General features: G+C 44.2%; 2 protein-coding genes across 2 annotated transcripts in view; one reads left to right on the top strand and one right to left on the bottom strand.

Annotated features, from left to right (window-relative positions):
• Window positions 1–27886, bottom strand: part of ABHD6 (abhydrolase domain containing 6, acylglycerol lipase) — a 57837-nt gene that overhangs the window by 28500 nt on the left and 1451 nt on the right. Inside the window, exons 2-4 of the mRNA XM_068254941.1 lie at window positions 25258–25380; window positions 13361–13474; window positions 551–683 (exon numbers count right to left, since the gene is read on the bottom strand). Coding sequence (XP_068111042.1) covers window positions 551–683; window positions 13361–13474; window positions 25258–25380 — 370 coding nt within the window. The remainder of the gene's footprint in view (window positions 1–550; window positions 684–13360; window positions 13475–25257; window positions 25381–27886) is intronic.
• The window catches only part of DNASE1L3 (deoxyribonuclease 1L3), a 79309-nt gene continuing 78697 nt past the window's right edge, over window positions 27275–27886 (top strand). Inside the window, exon 1 of the mRNA XM_068253741.1 lies at window positions 27275–27526. The gene's annotated coding sequence lies outside the window, so the exon portion shown is untranslated. The remainder of the gene's footprint in view (window positions 27527–27886) is intronic.

The following is a 27886-nucleotide window of genomic DNA, read 5'->3' as shown; positions in this document are numbered from 1 at the left end:
CAGATCCACTGAGCGTATCTGTCAGAAATAGTATTATCAGTCTGCTGACAGCGTGTACACACGTGCTGTCGGCAGAATGTCCGCCCAGCGGAAGGGTCTGACGGACCCTTCCTTTGCTACAGTATGGTGTGTGTATGCGCCTTAACAAACATCCAAACTTTTGCATTTATAATAATAGTATGATATGGAAATAGAGTAGGAAAAGGTTAGAGTAACTAGTTAGGATCAGGTAGTCAGGATTAGGTATTGCTTAGGAACCATTTAAGTTAGGTATCATTTAAGAGGGGTGGAGAGGGTCAGGAAAATGGTTAGGTTAAGGAACTAGAGTGGGAAGATGAATGAAGAGGAAATCAGTTTGCTTCATTCATGTAAGTGAGGTAGCATAAGGTTATACAACATGGAGGGTGGAGGACCAGCTTTGTGTAGCCAAGACCTGCAAAGAACACGGGCCATACAGCCAAAATACATTACACATGTCCAAAACACTGTTTGCAAAGCCATACGTACCAGTGTTTAACAGGTTGTCTTCAAAATAACAATAATGACTTACCCGCAGGACAAATAAGCGTAAGACTGCCAATGTCTTTAGGATACTGAGCGGCATACACCCCAGCCACACATCCACCCATCGATGTACCAACAAGATGGAAGGGCTTCTTGTTCAAATTTATGCTCTCCACAAACTGAAGAAAATTAGGACATAAAATATGATGAAATAGCTACACTAAATGTTAACTAGCAAATTCCATTATGCATCTTATTTATGTAACTACGGTGACATCTAACACATGCAACTACCAGACTGACTGCTATTGTAAGTATACTGTAAGCTCCCATTTGTATTTACAGATAACATACTGAGCATTGCTACTTAAAAGTGTAGATGGCTTGGTCTTGGTGCACATACACATTACATATTTTTCGGATTAGATAATTTCATTCGATTATTCCGTTAGATCGAATATTACGATTTTTCCAACAGTTTTGTTGAAAAAAAAAGGATAATCGTTCATTTTTCTTGATCGAAAAAAAGATCCTTTTTAACTTTCATTCGAATCGATCATTTTGGTGGAATAAACAATAAAATCAAATGTTTTTATTGTACTATGTATGGGCATCATAAGTCTTGTTCTTCCCTGACACCTGGAACAGGACTGTGGAGTTGGAGTCGGAGCAATTTTGGGTACGTGAAGTCAAGAGTTGGAGTCGGTGGTTTCATAAACTAAGGAGTCGGGTGTCAGAGTCAGATGATTTTTGTACCAAATCCCAGCCCCAGTAAGTATTAGACTAAGTAGTCTAAGTAGTCTGAGTCGGAGCCATTTTGGGTACCTGTAGTCAGAGTCAGAATCAGTGGTTTCATAACTGGAGGAGTCGGAGTCGGATGATTTTTGTACCGACTCCACAACCCTGACCTGGAAGGCAGCTCCAGTACATCCTTCAATTTCATTGTACAGAGTATATTTCCCCCACCATAAACATGTTAGTGACACTGCTGGCAATAAAATGGGAAGACATTTAAACTGAATTTGTGCCACTGATACTGAAGTGACATGTAACCGGATGACATCATCATGTTATATATAATGCTATTCCTACATAGATCTTGCCTGCTTTACTTTTTCTTATTTTGGTTGAAGTAAGAGGACTACGGAAGCTGCCATCTTCATTTTGTTATAAGCAATGCCAGATGCCTGGCTGTCAAGATAAGCCTTATGTGATTTGGCAATAGACAAGAAAGCGCACTCAGGGGTACAGGTGTGACACGTTAGCCAGCCGGACAACTGTCCCACCTGTACCTGAGTGCACTCTTTTTCTTGTCTATTGCCAGACCTCCCAAACCACCTTCATTGGATTCCACGAGATGCACCACAAATCTTCATGTACTGTAAAACACACAACTACTCTGATCGTTCCTTCTGTGCACCCACAGAAGTACACATTCACAAGACTTCATGCTAAGCTTCAGGCTTTAGTAGCTTTTTCTTTCTTTCTTTTTTTCGCTTCATTTATCAAAGAGATTTTAACAATCAGAAAGAAATCAATTATCACAAACTGTTGTAAAAGTAAAACATGAAACATCATGTATGCAGCTAACCAGGACTGCTTTCCAGGAACATAGTAGATGCATCTAGGTAGGCACTAAACCTGTGTCTTCCACAATAATCTACAGTACAAATAACAGCAAATAGTGCCACCTGGTTAACCTAGGATGAGTGGCTCTATCATTCAGTAAAAAAAGGGAAAGCAAGGGAGGCCCCAGGGCACCATCGTGATCATTCACCCAGGGCACCCATAAGGAGGTTCTAGGACTGAGGCCAACAAAGAGAACATAACACAGGCCCATATGCAAATTGAGCAAAAATAAACATATAGATGAAGGAAATGGAAGGGAAAAGAAGGAAGATGGAGAGAATAAGAAGAGGGGAAAAGAGAAGAGAGGACGGGGTCCTTGAATCATCCCTAGAAATCAATTAGAGGCATTCCCAAGTGTAGTGTAAGTGAATGTAATAGGGAGTGGGGTAATGCAGCATACAGAGCTAGGTGACCCCACAAATCGCCTTGCACTCATCTGACTCCAAAAACACAGACCAGTGTATCCACATCAGGAGCGTGTGTCAAGGACTCCAAATCAGTGGATAGACTTTATCTCATTTATCCACTCAACAATTGTGGGTGGAGAGGTGGATTTCCAGAAACTTGCTATGAGAACACGGCTGCTTGGATTAAATGTTTTGTCAGTTTTGCATGGGTTGTGAATCAAATAATAGGAAGAGTCATCTATGATGTCCCCATCTGTCATAGTCTTAATATGCTTCTGGAGCTCCTGCCTAAAGGGCCTTATAATGGGACAATCCCAAAACACATGGAGCAGCGGTCCCCTGTGCGCTCTTGCATCTCCAGCAGGAGGGATCAGCACTGGGGAACATTTTGTGAAACAACTGGAAGTATAGTACCACATAGTTATGAGTTTATAATTCAATTCATGAACTCTGGCTAAGACAGATGACCTCTGATTCAAGATTAGAATTTTTTGCAATCTCTTCTCCGAAATCCAGCAATTAAGTCTCCCACTTTTGCTTGAGCCCTAAAGCCCAGGTGTAATCATATATCAGCATTTAATATATTTGAGAAAGAGTATTCTTAACAAAAGCGTGACAAAAGCAGAAGTTCTCAAAATGGGCAAGAGGTCGTGAAAGCTGATCCCTCATGCCAGATGAACGCAGAATATGCACAAATTGACAGTAACTCCATAAATCTAGAAAAGGGCAGTTCGTGATTCCTGCAGGTGGAAAAGAGGCATCAGCGATCCATCTTGGAAGAAATCTTTTGCCTCTCAGGGGTTTCACCCATTCTCCAGCTGACACAGCTGTGCAGACTGCAAATGGGCAGGAAAGGAATTAAGGGCGTTGAACGGAGGTAATTACAGGCATATTTCTAAACCTCCACAGGGCCTCCATGGTGGATCTAATAAAGACATGTGTGCACGTAGGATTCACTGAGGACCAAGGAAACAGGGAAAGATCAGCTTTTCCCATGCCAATCAACCATATGAACATGGGATGCTTCAGTAAGGTATTTCCTGGGTCCAGGGCGGGAAGACTTTCTTGAGGTTTAGCCAGAAGCATTGTGGTGTCCTTAAAGTGTACCTGAGATAAATGCTTATGCTTATACTTACCTGGGGCTTCCTTGAGCCCCATGAGGCGCGTGGGGTCCCTCGTCGTCCTATTCGGCCTCTCCATTCTTCCGGTAACCTGGCCAGTTATAGTCTTCAATGCATGCACGTCTCGTCCACGTGCGTCTCCCCGTCGCCCCCATGCATAGAAGCTAGGCAGAACGGATGGGCTGAAGAGAATGGCAACAGACCCCACGCACCTCATCGGGCTGGAGGATGCCCCAGGTAAGTATAAATACAGCATATGCATTAATCTCAGGTTTTCTTTAATATGAGGTGGCTTCATTGGGGGATACCTGGGAAAACTAGAGATTTGATGGTGAGGAGTATCAGGGTTGAGCGTTGGGTGGAGACAAGGGGCTGGAAGAAGAGGGCTAGGAGGGGATAGGGGTGTACATGGGGTGCCTGTTAGTTTAACCTTTAGTTGTAGTTTAAAGTTATAAGAAAAGATCTGTTTTAGGCCACTGTAGGACAGATGACAGACTGTTGAGGGCTGTAATATGAAAGTGTTTGCTTAGCGGGAGATGTGGGGCCAGGGACTGCATGCAAAATGTGTTTAGGGGAATTTCAGAAAAGCTTGCTTTTAGTCAGAGGGGTGGTCTAAGTACCATGAATGGAGATCGCCTTCTCTTGACAACTAGATTCTACCCCTGGGCGGAAATTTCCAGCCATCTTTGGGCCCTAAAGCCTGCTTGAAGACTACTGCATGATTTTGAAGACTCCTCTGTCTGCCTCTTGTCCTTATGTATGGTGATTAATGCATACTTGTTATGTAGTTCAATGATTGTTTTTTAATATACAATGATGTGAAAAACTATTTGCCCCCTTCCTGATTTCTTATTCTTTTGCATGTTTGTCACGCTTAACCATTTAGGGACAATGTAACGCATTAAAACGTCATGTTCGCCGCTATTAATGGCAACAGGACGTTTTAATAAGTTACATTGTAACTCTGCTGCTGTGTGCGAGCGGGCGCGCTCCCGCTGCGCGCGCACGTCGGGTCCCGCGGCTTGGTGATTGGACCAGGGAATCACATGGTCCCTGGGCCAATCAAGTGCCAGTAACAAGGCAGATCATTGTTACAAGCCAGTAACAATGATCTGTCCTGTAGTGTCAGTAAACAAAGTTGCTTTCTCCCTCCCAGCTCATCTGTCACCTCAGACTGCTGTCAATTAGCATTCAGAGGTGACAGGAGCTGTGAGGGAGAAAGACTGTGATTGTGGTAGGATTTTTATATTTTTAAATAAAATTTTATCCCCATACTTTTTTTATTAACCCCTTATCCTCCCCCTCCTTTGCCATTTACTGGTTTTCTGTTCGATTTTAGTACTTTTCTGTACTTTTTCACCCCTCTTTTACCCTTACTCTGATATTTCTATCTATACTTTCTATCTATATTCTTTCTTTTCATCTTCATATAAAAAAAAAATAAAAAAAAAAAATCTTTCTGTTATTGATCAATCGCTTGGTTGATCGATCGATCTGTCTGTCTGTCTGTCTATCCCATCCATCCATCCCATCCATCCATCCATCCCATCCATCTATCCATCCATCTATCTATCCCCTTTGCTTACTATGGCGAGGAGACTGTATTCTGTTGAGGAGGCAGCCGTCTACCTTCAGCAGAGCAGCAGCAGTGGGGACGATTCAGGGAGCGAATGGCACCCAACGAGCAGCAGCTCTGAGTCAGATTCTGACAGTTCAGAGAGCGTTGGGCAGCCGTCTCGCCGCTTCAGGAGGGATGATGAGTCCACTGTTCAGGGCCCTTCAGAATCCACCGCAGGGGGCTCGGTGGGTAGCACAGCTGCAGCTAGCAGCACAGGCCAGAGGGGAACCACTGTCCAGGGCCCTTCAGATGCCACCGCAGGGGGCTCAGTGGGTAGCACTGCTGCAGCTAGCAGCAGAGGCCGAAGGGGAGCCAGGCAAAGGCAGGTACGCCCACCGGTACCTGAGGACATAATTCGGGGCACCTGGTCACCCGCTAACCTTGTAGCACCCAACATCCCGCCTTTTACAGGGGCAAGCGAAATATTAGTGCCCACTAACAACTTCGGGCCTGCTGACTTCTTCCAGCTCTTTGTGGGTGATGATTTGCTGCAGCACATTGTGGAGCAAACCAATTTGTTTGCGCAGCAGTATATTGCCCAGAAGCCCACCTGCTATTTGGCTGAGAAATGGGAGCCCACCACCATACCTGAGCTAAAGGTGTTTCTGGCCCTAACACTACACATGGGCATACTCCAACAGCCAGAAATAAGACTGTACTGGTCTAAGGACTTTATGCACGCAACACCCGTTTCCGGCTTCCATGAGCAGGCAGCGCTATGAGGCTCTTATGAAGTGCCTGCACTTTGCCGACAATTCGGACAATGTCCCCAAAGGTGATCCTGCCCATGACAAGCTTTTTAAGCTGAGGCCCATACTCACTCACCTCAGTACAAAATTTAGCGAGGTGTACACCCCAGAGAGAGAGGTTGCAGTGGATGAATCCCTCCTACCTTTCCATGGCAGATTAGGGATAAAACAATATATTCCAAGTAAGGCTGCCAAGTATGGGATACAATTTTAAGTATAAATTTATTTATACTTTGTGAGAGCAGCACTGGCTACACCTATTCTTTTTTTCTGTATGAGGGCAAAGATAGCCATTTGCAACCAGCTGGGTGCCCACCATACATGCCAACCAGTGGAAAAATTGTGGTGGAACTAGCCAACCCACTCCTCCACCAAGGCTATTATCTGTACGTGGATAACTTCTACACCAGCATTCCCCTTTTCAAATTTTTATATTCTGCAGAGACTGGTGCCTGTGGGACAGTGAGGCCAAACCGCAAAGGCCTCCCACCACAGGTGGTTAATAAAAAATTATCCAAAGGGGAAACACACAGTCTCAGAAGTGGTGAGCTCCTGGCTATAAAATTCAGGGACAAGAGAGATGTCATGGTCCTGACTTCAATTCACACTGAAGAAGTGGTTCCTGTCACAACCGCCAGAGAGCGGATCGAGAAGCCAGGGGCATTGGTCGACTACACAAAAAATATGGGTGCGGTGGATCTTGCGGACCAAATGCTCTCCTACTACTTTTTAAAAAAAAAAAAGAGGGCCTGGTACAAAAAAGTTTTTTTTACCTCCTGCAGATGGCCATGCACAACGCATTTGTGCTTTATAAAAAGAAATGCCACGGTGACAGCTTCCTCCCGTTTATGCGACAAGCTTTGAGATCGCTGATCAATGAAAGCGTCAACCTTATGGAGGAATTCAATCCAATGCAACTGGATGGAGCAGTTCGCCTAAGGGGAAAACATTTTCCTGCCCTGATCCCCCCGAACCCAATTAAGGCGAAGCCACAGAAGCGATACCGGGTGTGCACCAAGCACAAGAGGCGGAAAGACAGCAGATACCACTGCCCAAAGTGCCCCTCACAGCCGGGACTCTGCGTTGCCGGCTGCTTTGAGGCATACCATACCCTCAGCAGCTATTAGACTTTATTTTTTATTTTATTTTTTTTTCTTCATTACCCTAAATTTTCACTGGACTTTTTCCTCTCTACTTTTATTTGCCACTTACTGTCTCTCAAAGGAACTCACAATTACCACTAGTTAACATTACCACCTTTTTTGGGGGTGTGGGAGGAAACCCAGAAGCTTAGAGGAAACCCAAGACTCCTACAACCTGCAAATAGTTTTTTCCCATTTGGACTTGCTGCTGCAAGGCAAGAGTGTTTGCCACAGGACTTTACTCTGCAGACCACCCCCCATCTTCTGACCACTGGCTTTCCTTGGCGTATGACCTCTGGCCTTTCTCCATCCTGCTAGACCTGCAATGGTGAGTTCCACTGTATCTGTCATTCATGTTATGGATAGTGATTTAGGCCTCACTTAAATTATTCTATTTGCAACTGAGTAGGCCTGAGTCTCTAGTTTTCAGAATGGTAACATTTGTGTCTTTTATTGAATGGTCACTCCTGGGGCTTTGAGAAGAAAGAATTACATTGTTGCATTTGGTAAAAAAAGGGCCTTAAAAATACATTGGCGCTGCTCATGATTAACAGTGTATTATGTGGCCAAAACACTATCTGATGATGTGTATAGGGTATCATTTTAACCGTGACAAGCAAGAGAAGAGAATTTGGGGTGTTTGAGAGATTATGCATATGTCATTTGAATTGTTTTTTCATGCCAAAGTAAAGAAAACTGTAAAAAAAAAAAAAAACATTTTCAAAGTTACGGTGCAATTTCATCAAAACCGCAAAAGTGCAAATGTTACAAAATATGTATATTTGGGTAGGTCTGGTTCTCTAGTTTTCAGAATGGTATAATTTATGACCTATATCCAATGTTCTGAGACACCAGGGGTTTTGCTGGGAAAGTATGACTGTATTGTTTCTGGTGCAAAAAATGGCCTTGAAAAATACATTGTGCTGCTCATGATTAACAGTGTATTATGTGGCCAAAACACTATCTGATGATGTGTATAGGGTATCATTTTAACCGTGACAAGCAAGAGAAGATAATTTGGGGTGTTTCAGAGATTATGCATATGTCATTTGATTTTGATTTTTTGGCAAACTGAATGAGAAGCAATAAAACTTATTTCCATATACTCTGTACCAAAATAAAACACTTGTAAAAAACACCAAAAGTGACAGAATTGAAAACTGAATGCATAAATAGTTACCTTAGGGACTCAGCTTTTAAAATATGTATGCTATGAGGGTGAACTACTGTTATATTTGCAAATAAGGGCTTGAATTCATTGGTAGTATGCAATGAGAAAACAAAAAACACAACATAGGAAAAATACACCTTTATTTCCAAATAATATATTGTCACCATACTTTGCACTAGGGACATAATTTATATATTGTAATAACCAGGACAAATAGGCAGATAAAATGTGTGTGTTTTATGCACATTAGCAGTGTTTATTTTAAAACTATAGGGGATGAAAATGGAGAAATCGTGTATTTTTTTCATTTTTTTCCTTGTTTTCCCTTTAAAATGCATAAAAAGAAAAGGTATTACTGAATATAAATATCGCCTCCAAAAAGCCTATTTAGTGGCAATAAAAACAAGGTATTGATCAATTTGCTGTGATAAGTAGTGAAAAAGTTATTGGTGAATGAAAGGGAGGAGCGCTGAAAGGTGAAAATTGCTCTGGTCCGTTAGGGTAAAAACCCTTGGGGGTGAACTGGTTAAATGTTTCTGCGCATCAAAAACCGTTAACTATTAGTCAAAGATAACTTAATTGAACACAAAATGATGGTTTTTATTATTTTAAATGATGGTTTTTATTATTCAGTGAGCTGGCCGCTCGTTTTCTGATAGAAGTGAATGGAAATGATAAGAAAAACCAGCGGAAGATAAGAGAATCGAGAGCTGGATCGAGCAGCAAAAATGATCAAGAGCAGAAACTCACGGCAGAAAGGAACCGTGTATTCCCAGCATTACACTATTTATTGCCAATTTTTTCATTAAACCTGATAAGAAGTCCAAACATTTCTGCAGGATTACTAGAAGCACTTCTGACAGCAAGGAGCGGGGAGAAAAGCTCAGTAGGGTATTGCTTATCTTTAGGAACTCTATATTTAAAACATGAAGATATGGATCTGCAAACCTAAATATTTAACACCAATTAAAAAAAAAAAGTCCTAATTTGGAGTATTGCTCTAGATGTGTTCACTTCAGGTTCACTCTAAGCCATTTGTTCTGTAAAAATATGGCAATAGAAAATATTGATAGTGTGGTCTGCCACATTTTATTGTCTTTATTTCATTGAAAAGAATGGAACACTTTCCCTGTCCACCCTCAGTGAAATACAGTAGTGTAATTTTAGGACATACAGCACTGAGTCGTCAGCAGCAGACAGAGAACAAGTTATATAAAGAAAGCAACCTATCATGTAGCGATGACATAATTCTAATAATTCCAGCCTTCCAGAATGACATTACATATGTTATACATAAGAGTTTAGACCAAGTTCATTGTAATGCATTGGCCACAATACATTGCTATTTCTATGAGATCAAAGCCGGGAGATATAAATCCTTGCACACACGCAACATGGTTCTCGGCTGAGGGGGCCAGTTGGGGTTGTGTGTAGGGTGAGAGATCTTGAATGCCGAGTGCAGGCTTACTCTATTGTTTTCCTACTCAGCCTGCCCACTCCTTGCTGCCCCAACATGTATACATGCATAGTACCCCCGTTAACTTTTAATAAACAATGTGGCGCACAACTAAGACCGTGTGTCAGATTTTGGCCCCATATGTGATTGAGCTTGACACTCCTGAGTATTCCTGTCTTCTGGTTTTGTGATGCAAAACTTTCTTTGCAGTTTGTTGTAATAGAGGATTGATCGTTTATTAAACAACTTCCACTTTGAAAATGACGTTCCACTTTAAGCGAACACGACTATAGATTTAACGTTAACATGGCAGCAACTCATAAAGATGCCTTGTGTTATAACGAGCTTTTTGATTCCTTTTATTAAGTGAAAAGATGAAGCAGATGGAATGTAATCATCTTAGGCGCAGCATGACAGGGAAGATTATAATCTCAGAAGAATTAAGGGACATTGGCAGATCTCAGTAAGGGAATGTGACATGTGTTTATCAGCAAGAGCAATCTATCAGAGTGCTGCTAATGTGATTGTGTTCAGGGTCCTCACATCACATTTACATTCACAAAGCACATTCAGGGAACATTTAGGCAGATGAGTTGAGATAGGCTGTCAGGGTTGAACAGAGCTCAGGGGCCTGGCTGTCCTCACACTGATATTCTGTATCAAATTGGCTGATAAGTATTCACAAAATCACAAAACACAAAAGCGCCCACGCACAAGGGCGGCGGTGGTGGCAGGGGAGGGGGGGGGGCAGATTTACATATGGCTACTGAAAATGGTGACTTTTTACAATGGTTGCATCAATCAATTGTTATTCTACAGCTGAATACTCACCTGACAACGCAGGAAGATGGATCACAGCGACATCCCCTACAACAAGTGTTACCCAATCCATCTTCCTGTTCGCGAGAAAACGCAAAGTCATGTGATGGGCGCAAACGAAAGTTCAAACTATCGTGACACTTTGTGCAGGAGTCGTTGGGGATCTTAAAGATCTGATCCGCGTAATGGTCGTTATTGCTGCATGTCACCAAACTTTGTTCATGTAATCACGTGCCTGTACCCATGTTGAGAGATCCCGGAAACTATCGCTCGTCGCATAAGCATAAGCATTAAAAAAAATTTAGTAATCGCTGGTGGTCAGAAAAATCATAAAAAAATTGCGTATTGGGCTTTAACTTTTGAAAACACCCCCCCTCCTTTTCCCCATGCAGTGACCAAAGCCTCCATTCTTATTCAAGTGCACGGTTACTGGCTGTGACTGGGGTAAACCTACAATGATAGCTGTCAGTTTAATACCTCTATGGCATTACTGCCCAGGAAAATGTATCTATGCATGTGGTAATTCCAGTATGGTCCCGATCCAATTCACTTTATTTCCTGAGTTTTCTCCTAGGTGAATTCTCACACCTTATAAATAAAATGCCCTTTAAGCCACAAGTAAGCAAGAAAATACCCAGAATAATTTTGATAGTACTTTTTCACCTACTTTTTGGTACTTTTTTAATTGCAGAAAGCTGAAAAGTTATTTAACCACTTGCCGACCGCACACTCATACCGTGCGGCGGCAAAGTGGTAGCTGGAGGACCTCCCTAATTAATCAGGAAAGGGCGCTCGCGCGAGCGGCCGTTTCCTGTTAGATCACGGAGCGGGTCTCCGTGAATAGCCTGCGAGCCGCTGATCTCGGTTCGCAGACTAAATGTAAACGCAGGAGACGTTTGTCTCCTTTGCTTACATTGAACGGCGCTGCTGCTACAGCAGCGCCGTAAGGCAGATCGGCGATGCCCGGCCAATCAGTGGCCGAGGATCGCCGCTATGTGACAGAGGACAGCCTGTCACAGGCTGCACAGGACGGATAGCGTACTGTACAGCCCCGATCACCAGGGGTGAGAGGGAGGGGGGAATTTCGCAGCGGAGGGGGGCTTTGAGGTGCCCCCCCCACAACACCCAGGCAGGCAGGAGCGATCAGACCCCCCCTGCACATCATCCCCATAGGGGGGAAAAAAGGGGGGCGATCTGATCGGGGTATTCTGTGTGAGAATAGGGTTAGGTTTTGCTGTAGTAAAATATCTGTATCATCTACCAATATGTTATTATAAGCACTGGAAAATAGTAGAATATCTCTAAATTTACTGATATTCTACTAGCAGCTATATATGGATGCTCAAATTTCTGGACACCCTTTTTGCATGTACAAGTTGCTGGACATGGAAGGAGGCGGCTGCATGTGAAATAGGAAGGATACAAATAAAGGGTTGCACAAGAAATGGGTTAATTGTCATGCATGAAAGAGGGTAGAATCCAAAAGGTATTCACAATGAATAAATGCTCCAAAAGTGGTTTATTGTACTGTGATAGTTACAGGCAATGCCATTCGATCTGAAATGTTTCAGGGCCTTGGCGGGTCCCCTTTTTAAAGGTACATAGAAGAGGGGGCACTTGAAATAGTGACATACATGGAGGAAGGGCCTGCACATGAGAAAGAAGGGCTGCACCACATTACAACTGGGGGGTCTAAAGAAACACCTACAAACTATTTTATCAATGCCCTAACTATGTAAAGGATGGGAGGCCTGTCTGAGTAATTCAAGATTTTCGGGTATTGGGCTTTAGTGTGAAATTTAAATTGGATCTGAATTGAGAAAATAATGGGAGTTAAAGTCCACTTGCATGAGACATGAGCAATTTCATAAAACAACCAAACACAAAGGATTGCTCACTCCTAGACAGCACTCTGCCACTTATATATAGTTATATATAGTCCGCAGACTACCAGTCAGCCAAGAAGCTACCAGAAGTGAAAATACATTACACCTAGTCTGGCAGTCTGCGGACTATATATAAGTGGCAGAGTGCTGTCTGGGAGTGAGCAATCCTTTTGTGTTTGGTAAGTTGAAGGAGTGGAGGGGGCGAGTTCCTGGTGGTGGCAGCTTCGGGGCTCACCTGCACTCCCCTATTGTGTTACATGCTGGTTTGTGGGTCCCGAGCAGTGGTAGTGCTTGGGGCCCCTGCCTGTCATGTGCACTAGTGTTTGCAAGTTCATAAAACAAACAGGAAACAAGAGTCCTCATCTGTAGTATACTGTGGACGGGCAAAGTTTTCCAAGGTTCCAGAATACAAATGCATAGCAACATATCTGATAACTATGGGGAACATACTCTCAAAACTAAAATTTCAGTAACTATTAGTATATAAAAGAACATTTGAAAGCATTTGCAAGCATTGTGTAAAAATGTTTACCTTCACTGCAGAGAGCAGTTCAGGCTTTTTTATCTCTGGATAATCAACAAATTAAACTTTGCTGTCCAGGTGACACTCTCTGCCAGTTTCTTGATTCTGCTCCCGCCTAGTAAACGTTTTTACATACAGGGAAGGCTTGGGAATTCTTCCAAATATTTTTTATGCATCTAAGAGTAGTTACTGAAATCTTAGTTTTCTGTAACTAATCTCACTTTAAACTATTTGGACACAGATTCAAAATCTAGTGAACCTAAAAGAAATGTGAAACCCATCTCTATTGGAAGCAAGAACAATTCATCCAACTTACTTATAGTATAAGAGAGTACCTGGTGTATCCTTTTGACCTGCCCGATGACTGAGTAGTCATCTAAAGGTGAGCGGGTGGTTCCTTCATGGCCAGGCATATCCACACAAATCAGGTGTACATTCTTAGGAAGGAACTGAAAAAAAAAAGCAAAAACACATCTTACATATATAATGATAAAATACTTTCAGGCATAGAAATCAAATATGACTGCACTGATAGGAAAACTTGCTAACTGCTGCAGCTTTTAAGATGCACATGATCAACACAGCAGCCACTAAAACATTGAGCAGGGCAAGGGTTATATCCCATTCCTTACAAAATCAAATTCATTGCTTATCGAAACGTTCCCATACAGAATAATATAATAATAATCCGAAAATTTGTATAAAGCTTTTCTCCTGTTGGACTCAAAGCGCTCAAGAGCTCAAGAGCTGCAGCCACAAGGTCTTGCTTTGAACTCCTTACTGAATAGATATTGACCCTAGCCAGGAATCCAAACCCTGGTCTCCCATGTCAAAGGCGGTGCCCGTAACCAGTACACTATCCAGCCACTCAGAAGACCTCTGCAATGCTCTCATTACCAGTTGTATACATCACATACTAGCTCCAGCTCAATAGAGCCTCAATAGAGTCTCTAATATCCAGAAAACGATACAGCCAAAGAAAAACAAGTTTGTCTGAACCAGGCAATTTTGTGTGTTCTAGAAGTGTGTTTCGTCACTAGTGCATGACACTACTTCAGTTAAAATAAGAAAAAGGCAACAGCTACACATTTTACCATCTAGCAAACCTGTAGCAAAAATAAACGCATGATATAATGAATTATATGTGCAGTACAGCTAAGAAACAGAACATTAGTAGCAAAGAAATTTTTTTCCAGTACAGGAAAAGAGAACCTGAGGTCATAGAGGCACAGTCTGAATACAATGAGCAGCCTCTGTGTCCTTATAGCATTCCTCCAGCTCCCCCCCCCCCCCCCCGGCTCTGCTTTCCCCCATTAAAAAATTTGCCAGACTAGCAACACACAGTTTGTCGCTAGTCTGTTATGTTATTTACCTTTGCCCTGTCATTTAACGCTGCTCCCTCGCCTCCTGTATAGCATGGCTCCCCGCCTCCTCTTCCGATTGGAGGAAGTTTACATAGGCGGGGAGGTAATGGACACGGGCGGGGAGCCGCACTATACAGGAGGCGGGGGAGCAGCGCTGAATGACAGGGCAAAGGTAAATAACAGACTAGGGACAATCTGCTATATAGGCAGTACTGCTACAGCCTAAAGAGCACACTTTAGTGGCTGCAGCTCTGGTGCTTTGAGTCCGCCAGGAGAAAAGCGCGATATAAATGTTCGGTGCCTTGTCACAGTAGCACATTATATTTTAAAACTGTAATGGCCGAAAATGGAGAAATATTGATGTTTTCCATTTTTTTTCTTATTATTCCTGTTAAAATGCATTTAGAATAAAAGAATTCTTAGCAAAACAACCACCCAAAGAAAGTCTAATTGGTGGCAAAAGAAAAAAAAAACAAGATACAAATGATTTTGTTGCAATAAGTATTTTTAAAGTTTTTGGCAAATGAATGGAAGGAGCACTGAAAGGTGAAAATTGCTCTGGTCCATAAGGGAAAAAACCCTCAGTGATTAAGTGGTTAAAGTGCGCACACACACACACACACACACACACACACACACACACACACACACACACACACACACACACACACACACACACTTGCCTGCAGGTATCAGGACCAGATTCCTCAGATGACAGTTCTGTACTGATGCTTCACTAGCCTGCAGTGTACTGTTGCTGCGACGTAGGGAGGAGGGATGGGGCATTATGGAGTGTGTGTGTGTGTGGGGGCGGGGGGGAGGAAGCAGGTAAACAATGCCCTTGGCCTACACTTGCCCAAGATAATCCCATACCTCCCAACATTTTAAAATTAGAAACCGGGACACAGGCGACACCCCTAACCACACACCCTAACCACACCCCCAAGTCACGCCTACCATAAAGTTTTTTGAAGATTTTTTTTTAATATTGATGCCCTTATATTTTTTATTAAATATATCCCTCATACAAACAGCCAGTTGTCCCCAGTATATATAGCCAGGGTTATATGTGCCCAGTATATGTAGCCAGAGGTATATGTCCCCAGTATATGTAGCCAGGGATATTTGTGCCCAGTATATGTAGCTAGAGGTATATGTCCCCAGTATATGTAGTCAGGGGTATATGTGCCCAGTATATGTAGTCAGGGGGTATATGTCCCAGTAAATGTAGGCAGGGGTATATGTGCCCAGTATATGTAGCCAGGGGGATATGTGCCCATTATATGTAGCCAGGGGGATATGTGCCCAGTATATGTAGCCAGGGGGATATGTGCCCAGTATATGTAGCCAGGGGGATATGTGCCCAGTATATGTAGCCAGGGGGTATATGTGCCCAGTATATGTAGCCAGGGGGTATATGTGCCCAGTATATGTAGCCAGGGGGTATATGTGCCCAGTATATGTAGCCAGGGAGTATATGTGCCCAGTATATGTAGCCAGGGGGTATATGTGCCCAGTATATGTAGCCAGGGGGATATGTGCCCAGTATATGTAGCCAGGGGGATATGTGCCCAGTATATGTAGCCAGGGGGATATGTGCCCAGTATATGTAGCCAGGGTTTATATGTCCCAGTATATAGGCAGGTGTATATGTAGCCAGTATATGTAGGCAGGGTTATACGTCCCAGTATATGTAGGCAGGTGTATATGTAGCCAGTATTTGTAGGCAGGTGTATATGTAGCCAGTATATGTAGGCAGGCGTATATGTAGCCAGTATATGTAGGCAGGCGTATATGTAGCCAGTATATGTAGGCAGGCGTATATGTAGCCAGTATATGTAGGCAGGTGTATATGTAGCCAGTATATGTAGGCAGGTGTATATGTAGCCAGTATATGTAGGCAGGTGTATATGTAGCCAGTATATGTAGGCAGGTGTATACAGTATGTAGCCAGTATATGTAGGCAGGTGTATATGTAGCCAGTATATAGGCAGGTGTATATGTGCCCAGAATAGGTAGCCAGGTGTCCCCCCAGGAGGGGAGCAGCGCAGAGAAGAGGGAGAGCCGTGGGCAGTGGTGGAGAAGGTGGGCAATCTCCCCCCCTTCCCTCACCTTAGAGTGCTCTCCCTCCCTTCCTGTCCCCTCCGGAACTAAGTGCGGTGGATGGCAGTGGGGCGGAACTTACCTTCCGTTTCTCTGTCCCGTCTGGTCTCGTCTCGTCGCTGGCGCGGGATGATTTGCCACTACTCTGGTCTGATCCAGACCAGAGCAGCGGCTGCAGAACCAGAACTTCCGGCCGGCGCTTGGAGCGCCACGGAAGGTAAGTCCCGCACGCTGCCAAGTGCCAAACGCCGCCACACTAGTATCGGAGGAGAGAGCGAGGGAGGCAGAGCACCCTAAGGTGAGGGAAGGGGGGGGGGGATATGGCCGCCTTCTCCGCAACTGCCCAAAGCTCTACCTCCACTGCGCTGCTCCCCTCCTGTTATGGGCGGCTGTCAATACTGACAGCCGCCCGGGACTTGGGGGGCTCATACCGGGATAGCGGGAGAGCCCCCCAAAATCGGGAGAATCCCGACGAAAACCGGACGGTTGAGGACTATGTAATCCAGCACTCCAAATCTGTTGGCCACACATTGAGGCGGGTCAGGGGCCACCGTACATATGCTAGATTCTTGGCAAGGCCGGCCCCAACTGGAGTACCATCTAGAATATGTACAATGCTTAATTTAAACAATTTATTCAGATGTTAATTGTTCAATGCACAGGTCCCAATGCTATACAGACACATCACTGGCCTCTAAGCTTTTGTTGTTAGGAGTGGGGGGAGGGAACTGGGCCAACAACACAGAGAAAAGAAGAGCAATGCCTTTGGCCTGTGTTTTACTGAGATGATCTGCCAGCTAAAATTGTTTGCCGATGTATCACGGGCGATCAGGTGCAGCTGTACATGTGCTTGAATGTCAACACAGGTGGTCCCGACAGGTCACCTCGGACAAGAACTATCTAGTGTTGCTGGCTAGTGTAATGGTTAAGGGCTCTGCCTCTGACACAGGCAACCTGGGTTTAAATCCCAGCTCTCTCCTGTCCAGTAAGTCAGCACCTATTTAGTAAGAATTTGGCAAGACTCTCTAACACTGCTATTGCCTATAGAGCGCATCCTAGTGGCTGCAGTTCTGGCACTTTGAGTCTGCCAGGAGAAAAGCACAATATGTTATTTGTCTTGTCTTTGTCTAGTGTGTGTAAAAGGCTTTAGTCAGGTAACTGGAACAATAAATATCTGGATAATGGGTTTCAAAAGGTTTTGTCTGGAACAAGGAAACTATCTGTGCATTTAAATATTTGTGTATTTCCTTTGATCCACTTGATCTGAAATGGTTACTTTCAGTAGTGATCATAAAAAAAACTGATGTACAGGTAGTCTTCGACTTACGAACGACCCGCCGATATGAACGGCATGGATTCTCTGTTTCCATGGGAACAAGCCAAAAAAAATGGCTTTTAAAGTGAATGGGAACAGCATTTAAAAAATATGAAGCAAATACTTAACTATGGAGAGGGAAGGCTCTGGGTCATATAGAGCCTTCTGTCTCCTCTCTCGGTGCTCTCTATCCTGTGCTGGCTCCCCCCATTTCAATCCCCGCCGAAAGGGTATGTGTAAGTCTCCGGGAGCCGTGTCCTCCCGAAGGCGTGCGGCTCCATAGTGCACACACGTGAGCATGCAAGAAAGCGTGCTTGCGCAGGTGCATTACAGGGCCGCCCTTCTTCAGGAGCACTCGGGCTCCCTAAAGACTTCTGAAGCCTCCTTCGGCCGGATAAAGCAGTATTTGACTAATTTAGTCAAATACTGCTACCGGGTGAGCCAGCACTGGATCTAGGGGACCAGGAGAGGAGCCGGAAGGCTCTATAGGACCCAGATGCAAAAGACTGGTGTATGGTAATACGGTTATCAGGTCTCGGGTTACCTGAACACTTGCCGTTGCCTTGCCTCAGCTGGATTGCTCATACAGCTCGTGTAGCATCAAAACAAAAAAGAGACGGCACACCACTGGCTCTACAAACTTGCTGTGTATTAATCGAACAAACACTACATGTTACGGATAAAAATCCTTCCTCAGGTTTTGCAGAGCCAGTGGTGTGCCGTCTCTTTTTTGTCTATAGGACCCAGAGCCTTCCCTCTCCTTGGGTAAGTATCTGTCTCATTTTTTTAAATGCGGTTCCCATTCACTTTAAAGAGAACCCGAGGCAGGATTCTTACAACTCAATCTGCACACAGAGGCTGGGTCTGCCTATAGAGCCCAGCCTCTGTTGCTATTTAGCTTCCTCCAAAGCCCCCCCCTGCGCGCTGTGAGACCCCATAAATCACAGCCGCGCTGGCGACACGCAGTGTTTACCTCACTAATGCCAGTCTCGCCGCTCCCCCGCCTCCTGAATCGCTTCGGTCCCCGCCCACGCCCCTTTCCTCCCCGCTGATTGGATGGAAGGGACGCAGGCGGGGACCGGAGCGATTCAGGAGGCGGGGGAGCAGCCGAGACTGACATTAGTGAGGTAAACACAGCACGCACAGCGTGGCTGTGTTTTATGGGGTCTCGCAGCGCGCAGGGGGGGGGGGGGGGTTGGGGGAAGCTAAATAGAAACAGAGGTTGGGCTCTATAGGCAGACCCAGCCTCTGTATAGGGATTGTGTTGTAAGAACCCCGCCTCGGGTTCTCTTTAAACTTATATAAACAGGTTCAAAGAGCAGAGGTGACACAGGGGGACACTGGAGGCACAGGGGGCACAGAGGAGGTATAGGGGACAGAGATGGCAAAGTGTTCCGACATAAGAACAGATTCAGGTTAAGAACGAACTTACAGTCCCTATCTCGTTCGTTAACCGAGGATTACCTGTATGTAGTGAGTGCTTCAATTACTTTTTTTTTTTTTTCAGAATTTGCTATCATGATCTTCCAATGCTAATTACTTAGTGAATAGACCAATGGAACACGTGAGCGGTTCAGGAATCTCAGACTTCCCTGGGCAGCATCCTTGTTGTCTTTATCTGACTCTGTCTGATTGCTCACTCAAAAACATCTACTGTATATACTCGAGTATAAGTCTAGAAATGTAGGTCTGACTCACTCAATAAAAGTATAGGGGTCGACTTATACACGAGTCACAAACAATACGTTTCCATGCACTTCCATATTTTCAAAACAGGAAGTTACTGCAAGCGAGCATCACTTCCTGTTGGGCTGTCAGCCAGAACGAGATTTCCACCTACTTATGCGGTAATCCCCAAAGGCCTGGCACTGCACCCTTGCCGCCAATTCTAAAGCTGGCCACTAACGGTCCAATTTCTAGCGAAAAATCGTTAGAGCGATCAGAAATTCTGAACGGATTGGTTGTAAATAATCTCAGTTGATGGGCACAATCGATAATGAACGATTATAAAAAAAACAATCGTCCAATTGAATTTTCGTTGAACCAAAATTTTGATTTTCTTGTTGGTCGTGATAGATAGGAAGCAATGATTGGTTGGTTGATGGTGTAGTGAACGATTTTCATCCAATCAGAATTTCTGATTGCTCGAACGATTTTTCGCTAGAAATTGGACAGTTAGTGGCCACCTTTAGTGTAAAAACGACCTTAGAGAATCACATCATGTGTGCTTTGACATTGCAGCATGTGAAGTGAAGTTGCTTCATTGTTAACCAAAATACTGGCAGTGGCAAATCAGCTAGTTACAAAGAAAAAGATTTCCTATGTAACAGAACCAGGTTTACAGTGATGCAATTTGATAGCTTACCAACAATTATGTTTCTTAATGAAGAACAGGTCATGTGCCTAAGCTTTAACCTTTTCCAATCTTGTGTTGAATTATGTACGACATTGGCCTCTTCCAGCATAAGTCCAATGGCAGACATCGTCTGATACAGGAAAAATGGCTGCCGCCATGTAGCGTTGTTACCCGGTAAACTCAGGCACAACGTCAGCAACTTTGAATCAACTTGTTGGACTAAGTCGCCGCTGGACCCATTCTTCACCACCGCGCCACATCATTTCAATATTATGTGGGCACGTTTGGGCTTGCCACTAAGGACCCCGTTGGCAGATCTAGTGTGGCACAGCGGCACCCTATGTGGATCAAAGTGTTGGCTTGTTTCCCTTCCAACACCACCCTATGTCATGTAATATTGCTGTTATGCTTGCATGCGTGCAATGAGGGCAGAGCTACAGGGCCTTAAAGGCTATCCTACATGATATTTTTAATAAATTAAAAATGTGATTAGAAACGTAACGCCTGCTTACGTGAACTACAGCAATGGATGAATGACAACTGGCTGAAACTAAATGCAGACAAAACTGAAGTCCTTCTGATAGGAGGGCAGAGCATGATAACAAAACAACTTAACTTGCAGTCTTCACCACTGGGAATAGGAGGCACGGATCTGCGCAGCTCTGATCATGTGCGTAGCCTGGGAGTTCTAATTGATTGGGATTTAAAGTTCAGAACTCAAATCTCTGCTGTGGTGAAATCATCCTATTTTCACCTGAAGAACATTGCAAAAATCAAGCACCTCATACCCCCAGAAGATCTGCCAACCTTAGTCCACGCCTTCATCACATCCCGACTGGACTACTGCAATGCTCTCTACACTGGCCTTCCAAAAAAGGTCTTGTACCGACTACAGCTGATACAGAATACTGCTGCCAGACTGCTAACCAACCAACCCCGTCACTGCCACATAACGCCAGTCCTGCACTCCCTTCACTGGCTACCTATAGAATGGAGGGTCCTATTCAAGATCGGCCTACTGACATTTAAATCCCTGAATAATTTAGGCCCTGGATACATGAAAGATATGTTGCAGCTGCGTAGCAATCCCCGCATTCTCAGATCAACAGGTTCTAATAATCTAGTCATACCCAGAGTCCACTTGGAAACTTTTGGTCCCAGAGCCTTCTGTCATGCTGCCCCTACGTTTTGGAACTCCTTACCTCAACAGATCAGGACAGCTCCATCCCTGGACGTGTTTAAATCCAGACTGAAAACCCACCTGTTCAGTTTGGCATTTGCAGAAATATAACTTTTGTTGTGTGAATACTTCATCCTACTAATTACTGAATCTGAGAGAGCCTAAGCGCTTTGAGTCCTATGGGAGAAAAGCGCTATAGAAATGTTATTGTATTGTATATTGTATAAAATCTAATTAAAAAAAAACTATTATAAACAAAAGCCCTCTCGAACAATGCTTGATTGTTTTATCAATCAAGCCCTGGTGATGAGTAAAGGGTATTGTTTATTAATTTGAGTGTGATGGGAGGGCTGCAGGAAGAAGCGACACACATTTAATGGCTGCATTAGCTGTGTACAGTACAGATCCAGCAGATGGGCAACTAATATTATGCTGGGAATACACCATACAAATTTCTGTTAGATTTACCTGCCAGATAGATAAAGTTCAACATGTTGAAAATGTATCTATCTTACCATCTATCTGCCGAGCAATTAGGCATTGTTCTATTCAGCAGGAGACAAACAGAAGACAATGCACCAGAGATAATAGTTACATAGTTATTTTGGTTGAAAAAAGACATACGTCCATCGAGTTCAACCAGTATAAAGTACAACACCAGCCTGCTCCCTCACATATCCCTGTTGATCCAGAGGAAGGCGAAAAAACCCTTACAAGGCATGGTCCAATTAGCCCCTAAAGGGAAAAATTCCTTCCCGACTACAGATGGCAATCAGATAAAATCCCTGGATCAACATCATTAGGCATTACCTAGCAATTGTAGCCATGGATGTCTTTCAACGCAAGGAAATAATGACCATTCTCTACAGAAAATAATGTAATTATTGATTCTCACAGAAAATCTAACAGAAAAATCTAACAGAAGAATCTAACAGAAAATTGTATGTTGTATTCCCAGCATAAGATCAAACATCTGCTAAGACCAGTGCAGTTTCTAGGCTAAAATGCACCCAGGGCGAGGGTGTAAAAATTGCGCCCCCCCTAGGTTAGATAGGTAGGTGCCTCTCAGTATAGGTTAGATTAGGTAGGTGCCCCCTAGTATAGGCTAGATTAGACAGGTGCCCCCCAGAATAGGTTAGATTAGGTAGCTGCCCCCCAGTATAGGTTAGATAAGGTAGCTGCCCCCCCAGTATAGGTTAGGTAGGTGCCCCCCAGTATAGGTTAGGTAGGTGCCCCCCAGTATAGGTTAGATAGGTAGCTGCCCCCCAGTATAGGTTAGATTAGGTAGCTGCCCCCCAGTGTAGGTTAGATAGGTAGCTGCCCCCCCAGTGTTGGTTATATTAGGTAGCTGCCCCCCAGTGTAGGTTAGATAGGTAGCTGCCCCCCAGTGTAGGTTAGATAGGTAGCTGCCCCCCAGCGTAGGTTAGATTAGGTAGGTGCCCCCCAGTGTAGGTTAGATAGGTAGCTGCCCCCCAGCGTAGGTTAGATTAGGTAGCTGCCCCCAGTATAGGTTAGATAGGTAGCTGCCCCCCAGCGTAGGTTAGATTAGGTAGCTGCCCCCAGTATAGGTTAGATAGGTAGCTGCCCCCCAGTGTAGGTTAGATAGGTAGGTGCCCCCCAGCGTAGGTTAGATTAGCAGCTGCCCCCCAGCGTAGGTTAGATTAGGTAGGTGCCCCCAGAATAGGTTAGATAGGTAGATGCCCCCAATAATGGAGGGGGGAGCCGCAGGGAGGGCAGCCCGACCTCTCCCTCCCTCTCCTCTCCCGGGCGCCCTCCATGCTCCCCCCTCAGATGCAGAGTCCGTGAGCAGCAGGGAAGCGCTGTTTACAACTCACCGGCTGCCTGGCTCCAAGCGCTGCTCTCTCGCCGCTGGTCTCCTCTCTCTGTATACATTAGTGTTGTCCGGATCATGAACGATTCGGATCTTTGATCCAAATCTATTTTATGAGTCGATCATCCGAATCATCAAAATGAGTGATTCGGATCGCAAAAGGGGCGGGGCCAGGAGCGACACGCCCCCTCTCAGCGGGCAGCGGGGTCCTGGAAGCAGAGCAGAGATGGATCGCTCTGTTGGAAGGGAGGCAGCCTTGCACAGCCACAGGTAGATGAGAGAGAGGGGACATGGGTGCCACTGCCAGATATGTGTAGAGCACACATACTGGCTGCAATGTGCTGCCCATTATAGGCTGACTGTTCCGTAGTGCTGCACAGTGAACACATGGGAAGCTTTTGGCTCAGCACAGCTCAGTAACTTTGCAGACAGTGTGATTGAAAGGCAATGTGATCCTCCTGCACTGCTGCACTTATCTTCTGGGAATGCTTTCTTTCACTGTGCGACCTTTTCTTTCAAAGTGTACAGATGAACATATAGGTGAAATATATGTAAAGCATATGACTTCAGCATGTGGGTATTACGTGCAAACATTTCTGCTCTCTGCTCGTCCCTCCTCCCATCTCTGTCCACTCCCTGCCCTCTGTCCATCTTCTCCCCTTCTCTGTGTGTCCACTCCCTCCCCTTCTCCTGTCCACAGACCTGTCCTGCTGTTCATTTCACCCCCGAATGCTTCCGGTAGTAAAATGATCCGAGATTCGGATCAAAGATCCGGATCTCTTCAATGATCCGATTCGAATCATCCGGATCATTGAAAAGATCCGAACTTCCCATCTCTAGTATACATACTGATACACGCTGCTTCCGGCTACAGGAAGCAGCGTGTATCAGTACGTATACAGAGAGAGAGAGGAGACCAGCGGCGAGAGAGCAGCGCTTGGAGCCAGGCAGCCGGTGAGTTGTAAACAGCGCTTCCCTGCTGCTCACGAACTCTGCATCTGAGGGGGGAGCACGGAGGGCGCCCGGGAGAGGAGAGGGAGGGAGAGGGAGGGCTGCCCTCCCCGCGGCTCCGGCTCCCCCCTCCATTATAGCGCCCCCCTCCCAACAGCGCCCCGGGCGGCGGCACGCTCCGCACGGGGCAAGAAACGGGGCTGGCTAAGACGTTATCTAATATCAAATGGTGCAAGGTGGCATACAGGTATCCCCTTTAAAAGGTTGGAATACACACAGAGGAAGCCCTAAGAAACTTCATAGGATCTGGACTAAATGGACAGGATGGCGAGAATTATTCACACACAATCTCCTCGACGGGATACTTGTACTCTGTTCCTGTTTATATTGATTCATTGTCATAACGAAACAATATTTTTAATAAAGGACTTTAAAATGAAAAATTACGGTAAGTAGGCAGGTAGGTAAGCGCTGCGTAATAAGTTGGCGCTTTATAAATACAATAATAATGATCTATAAGAGGTAGATATTGATCATTTACCTGATCTAATGACCTCCTTTTGGCAAAGATCTATAACAGTAGAGTTACCACGCTAGGTCAACCTGTTTAAACCAAAAATTATAACTATACTTTCCTTCAATAGTGAAATGATGGTTCATAGTGCAGAAAAGACTCTGTGCTGAGGTATGTAAACATAATACATATAAATATGTTTACATAATTGATCTAGGAGCTACAATTTCCTTATACAGGGCTTGATTATCTGCCTATTATTATTATTTATTGTATTTATAAAGCGCAAACATATTACGCAGTGCTGGACAATAAATACATACAATGTTACAAAGGATGACAGATGTAACAAGGTTATACAACACAGGACAAAGCTATACAAGGCAAACAGGGTACAAAATACATATCATGCCTATTGACTCCCCTGATTAGCTGATTGCATTTGTATCCCCTGTGGGTTCACTGTAAACAAAAGCAGTGGGCACTGCCATTATAAAGAAAATGTGCATTGGACAGTACATAGAAATTGATGCAGCTCTATTATATATTTATAATGTATATTGTGTATGGTAACTCTGAATAATGATAATTTGGGCAGACATGATGCAAGAGCCTTACCAGTAATATATCTTGATAAGAGCCACAGGCCACAGGAAAAAGGAGGTCACAAAAGCCAAAATAGGGATAAGCAAGGTCCCTCCAGCTATCAGGAACATGTTCAGTACATCCAAGTCCATATTCCTATCCGGTGGGTCCTGTCAAAAGAAAAGAAAATACATTTCAAACACAATACTAGATAAATGTTTTTGTTTTGTTTTTTAGTTAACCACTTCAGTACCAGCACCCTTTGCCCCCTTAAGGACCAGAGGCTGCTGGTGCACTAAAACGCTGTATCCTGACAAATCGCCACAATAATCCGTTGCTCCCGCCGGTCACGCCACTCTGTCCTCGCCGCAGGCTGCTCTCTCTGCCGTCTCTACGACGGCAGAGCGCTGTGCGCCGGTCTGGAGCTGCTTTCATTGGCTCCTGACCCTGTCACTCAAGGACAGGAATGACAGGGCCAATGAAAACGGCTGCTGCCCGGCTCACAGTGCTCTGCCGTCATAGAGGCGGCAGGGCAGCACATTGCAGCGGGTAGAAAGCGGCGAGAGCGTCGTTGTCGGGCGGGGACCCGCGGTGAATGGGACGTAGAGTTTACGTCCGGTCAGAACCGCAGCGCCACACGCCCGACGTAGATTTATACTGCGGTGGTCCGGAAAAAGTTAAAAATAAGTGTAGAAAGGGGATGGTAACTTCTGGGTGTTTATTATTGTCTGTTTCCCCACTGTAGAGATGTCTGACTCTGCTCATTCCCTGTCCCTGGGATCTCCATGGAGCACTGTGGCTTGGTAGTTGCAGAGGCAGGAAGTGAGTGAAGACAATCCAAATATTTGGGCATTCTAACTCTTACTCACTCTACAAAAGATGCTTTATTTGTTTTTGCCTCCTGAGACACACACATACATACACACACACGCTTTAACAAATAAAATTAATTGTTCATTAGTCTCTATCTATTAACACGGACAGTCCAATGTGGCCATAAACACGTTTATACATCTGCTAGCTTGTCATGGAAGTCTAATAAAAATATTTTGTGATGATAAAAGGTATTTGCCCAGCCACAAGCACTGTATATAAGCCCTATAGCTATAGCTGTACAGGGTTTGCAGATCTTGCTGTAGTCTGTGTCAGCCCATCAGCAATTTTATCCTTGTAATCAGCAACATCCAGGTTAGCAAAACTGTAGCTCTCAGACTTACAGTGTAGAGTCGCTGCCGTCTGCTCTTGCAGGATTTCCCCTCCAGGCCTCAGTGTCCCCTGGCATCAGCAGCACTTATGTAAGGACGGTGCAAAAGCTGGAATATGTAGCAGCAGTGCCACAGTTCCTCCCAGTCCAGGACAGAAAACTATGACCTCTTACACACACTCAGTCACCTTTGCTCATTACAGGACTGATAACAACAAATTATGTCAGTCAGATAACATGCATGGCTGGGGAATTTGGAGCTTATTTCATATTAAACTATGACCTTTCAATTTAACATTTTGAAAGGTAATGTCACTAACATTAAAATATTCATATACGGTAATAATGTTAACATTTGTACAGCGCTTTTCTCCTGTCAGACTCAAAGTGCTCTAGAGCTGCAGGCACTGAGGGTGAGCTCAGTAGGCCACCCTGGAGCAGTCGGAAGTCTTGCCCAAGGACTTGTTACTTAATAGGTAATTTACAATTACATTGCAATTTGCCCATGATAGTGATAATTTGCCTCGTGCTACATTACTGGGTGTGATTTCTGTGGCTTACCTGTGTTTTACCTTTTGCCTGATCTCTGGACTGTGTATTTTATTGCTGCCTGTGTAAGAAATGGACTGTATGCGATTCACAGCTTGCAGCCAATGTATCATTCTTAGAGCACGTTTCTGAAACAAAACCCTTCACTTCCTGCTAAATGAACTTAAAGAGAGCATGTATTCAGTAAAAATATTTACAATAAACACATGAGGTAACTTCAAATGAACACTACATAGTTACCTTGCCATCAGTTCCTCTCAGAAGCTCACCATTTTCTTCTTACAGTGATCCCTTCCAGTTCTGACAACATTTTGTCAGATCTGTAATATATCCGTTGCTGTCAGTTATAGCTGAGAGGAAAACTGATGAACCAGGTAATGTCCATGGTTCCCTATGGCTCAAGTGGGCGATGTTACAGTTTCACTGTGTGCTGACTAGAAAGCTGTTATGGGGTAATGGCCATTTTCAAAATCGAGGACGGAAAATTCCCTTGATCACAGTGAACAAACAGGACAGGAGAAAGACACTGAGGAGTAGACTACATGGAAGGTATGGATGACTTGTGTTTGCTTATTTTGACTTTTAATTTTCAGTTCAGGTTTTCTTTAACCACTTCACCACTGAGGGGTTTTACCCCTTGAGCACCAGAGCAATTTTCACCTTTCAGCGCTCCTTCCATTCATTCGTCTATTACTTTATCATTACTTATCACAATTAAATGAACTATATCTTGTTTTTTCTGCCACCAATTAGGCTTTCTTTAGGTGGGACATTATGCCAAGAATTATTTTTCTAAATATGTTTTAATGGGAAAATAGGAAAAATGTGGGAAAAAATTCATTATTTTTCAGTTTTCGGCCATTATAGTTTTTAAATAATGCATGCTACTGTAATTAAAACCCATGAAAT

Source organism: Hyperolius riggenbachi, chromosome 9, assembly GCF_040937935.1.
Source record: "Hyperolius riggenbachi isolate aHypRig1 chromosome 9, aHypRig1.pri, whole genome shotgun sequence".
NCBI lineage: Eukaryota > Metazoa > Chordata > Amphibia > Anura > Hyperoliidae > Hyperolius > Hyperolius riggenbachi.
This window is presented reverse-complemented; position numbering and strand designations above follow the sequence as displayed.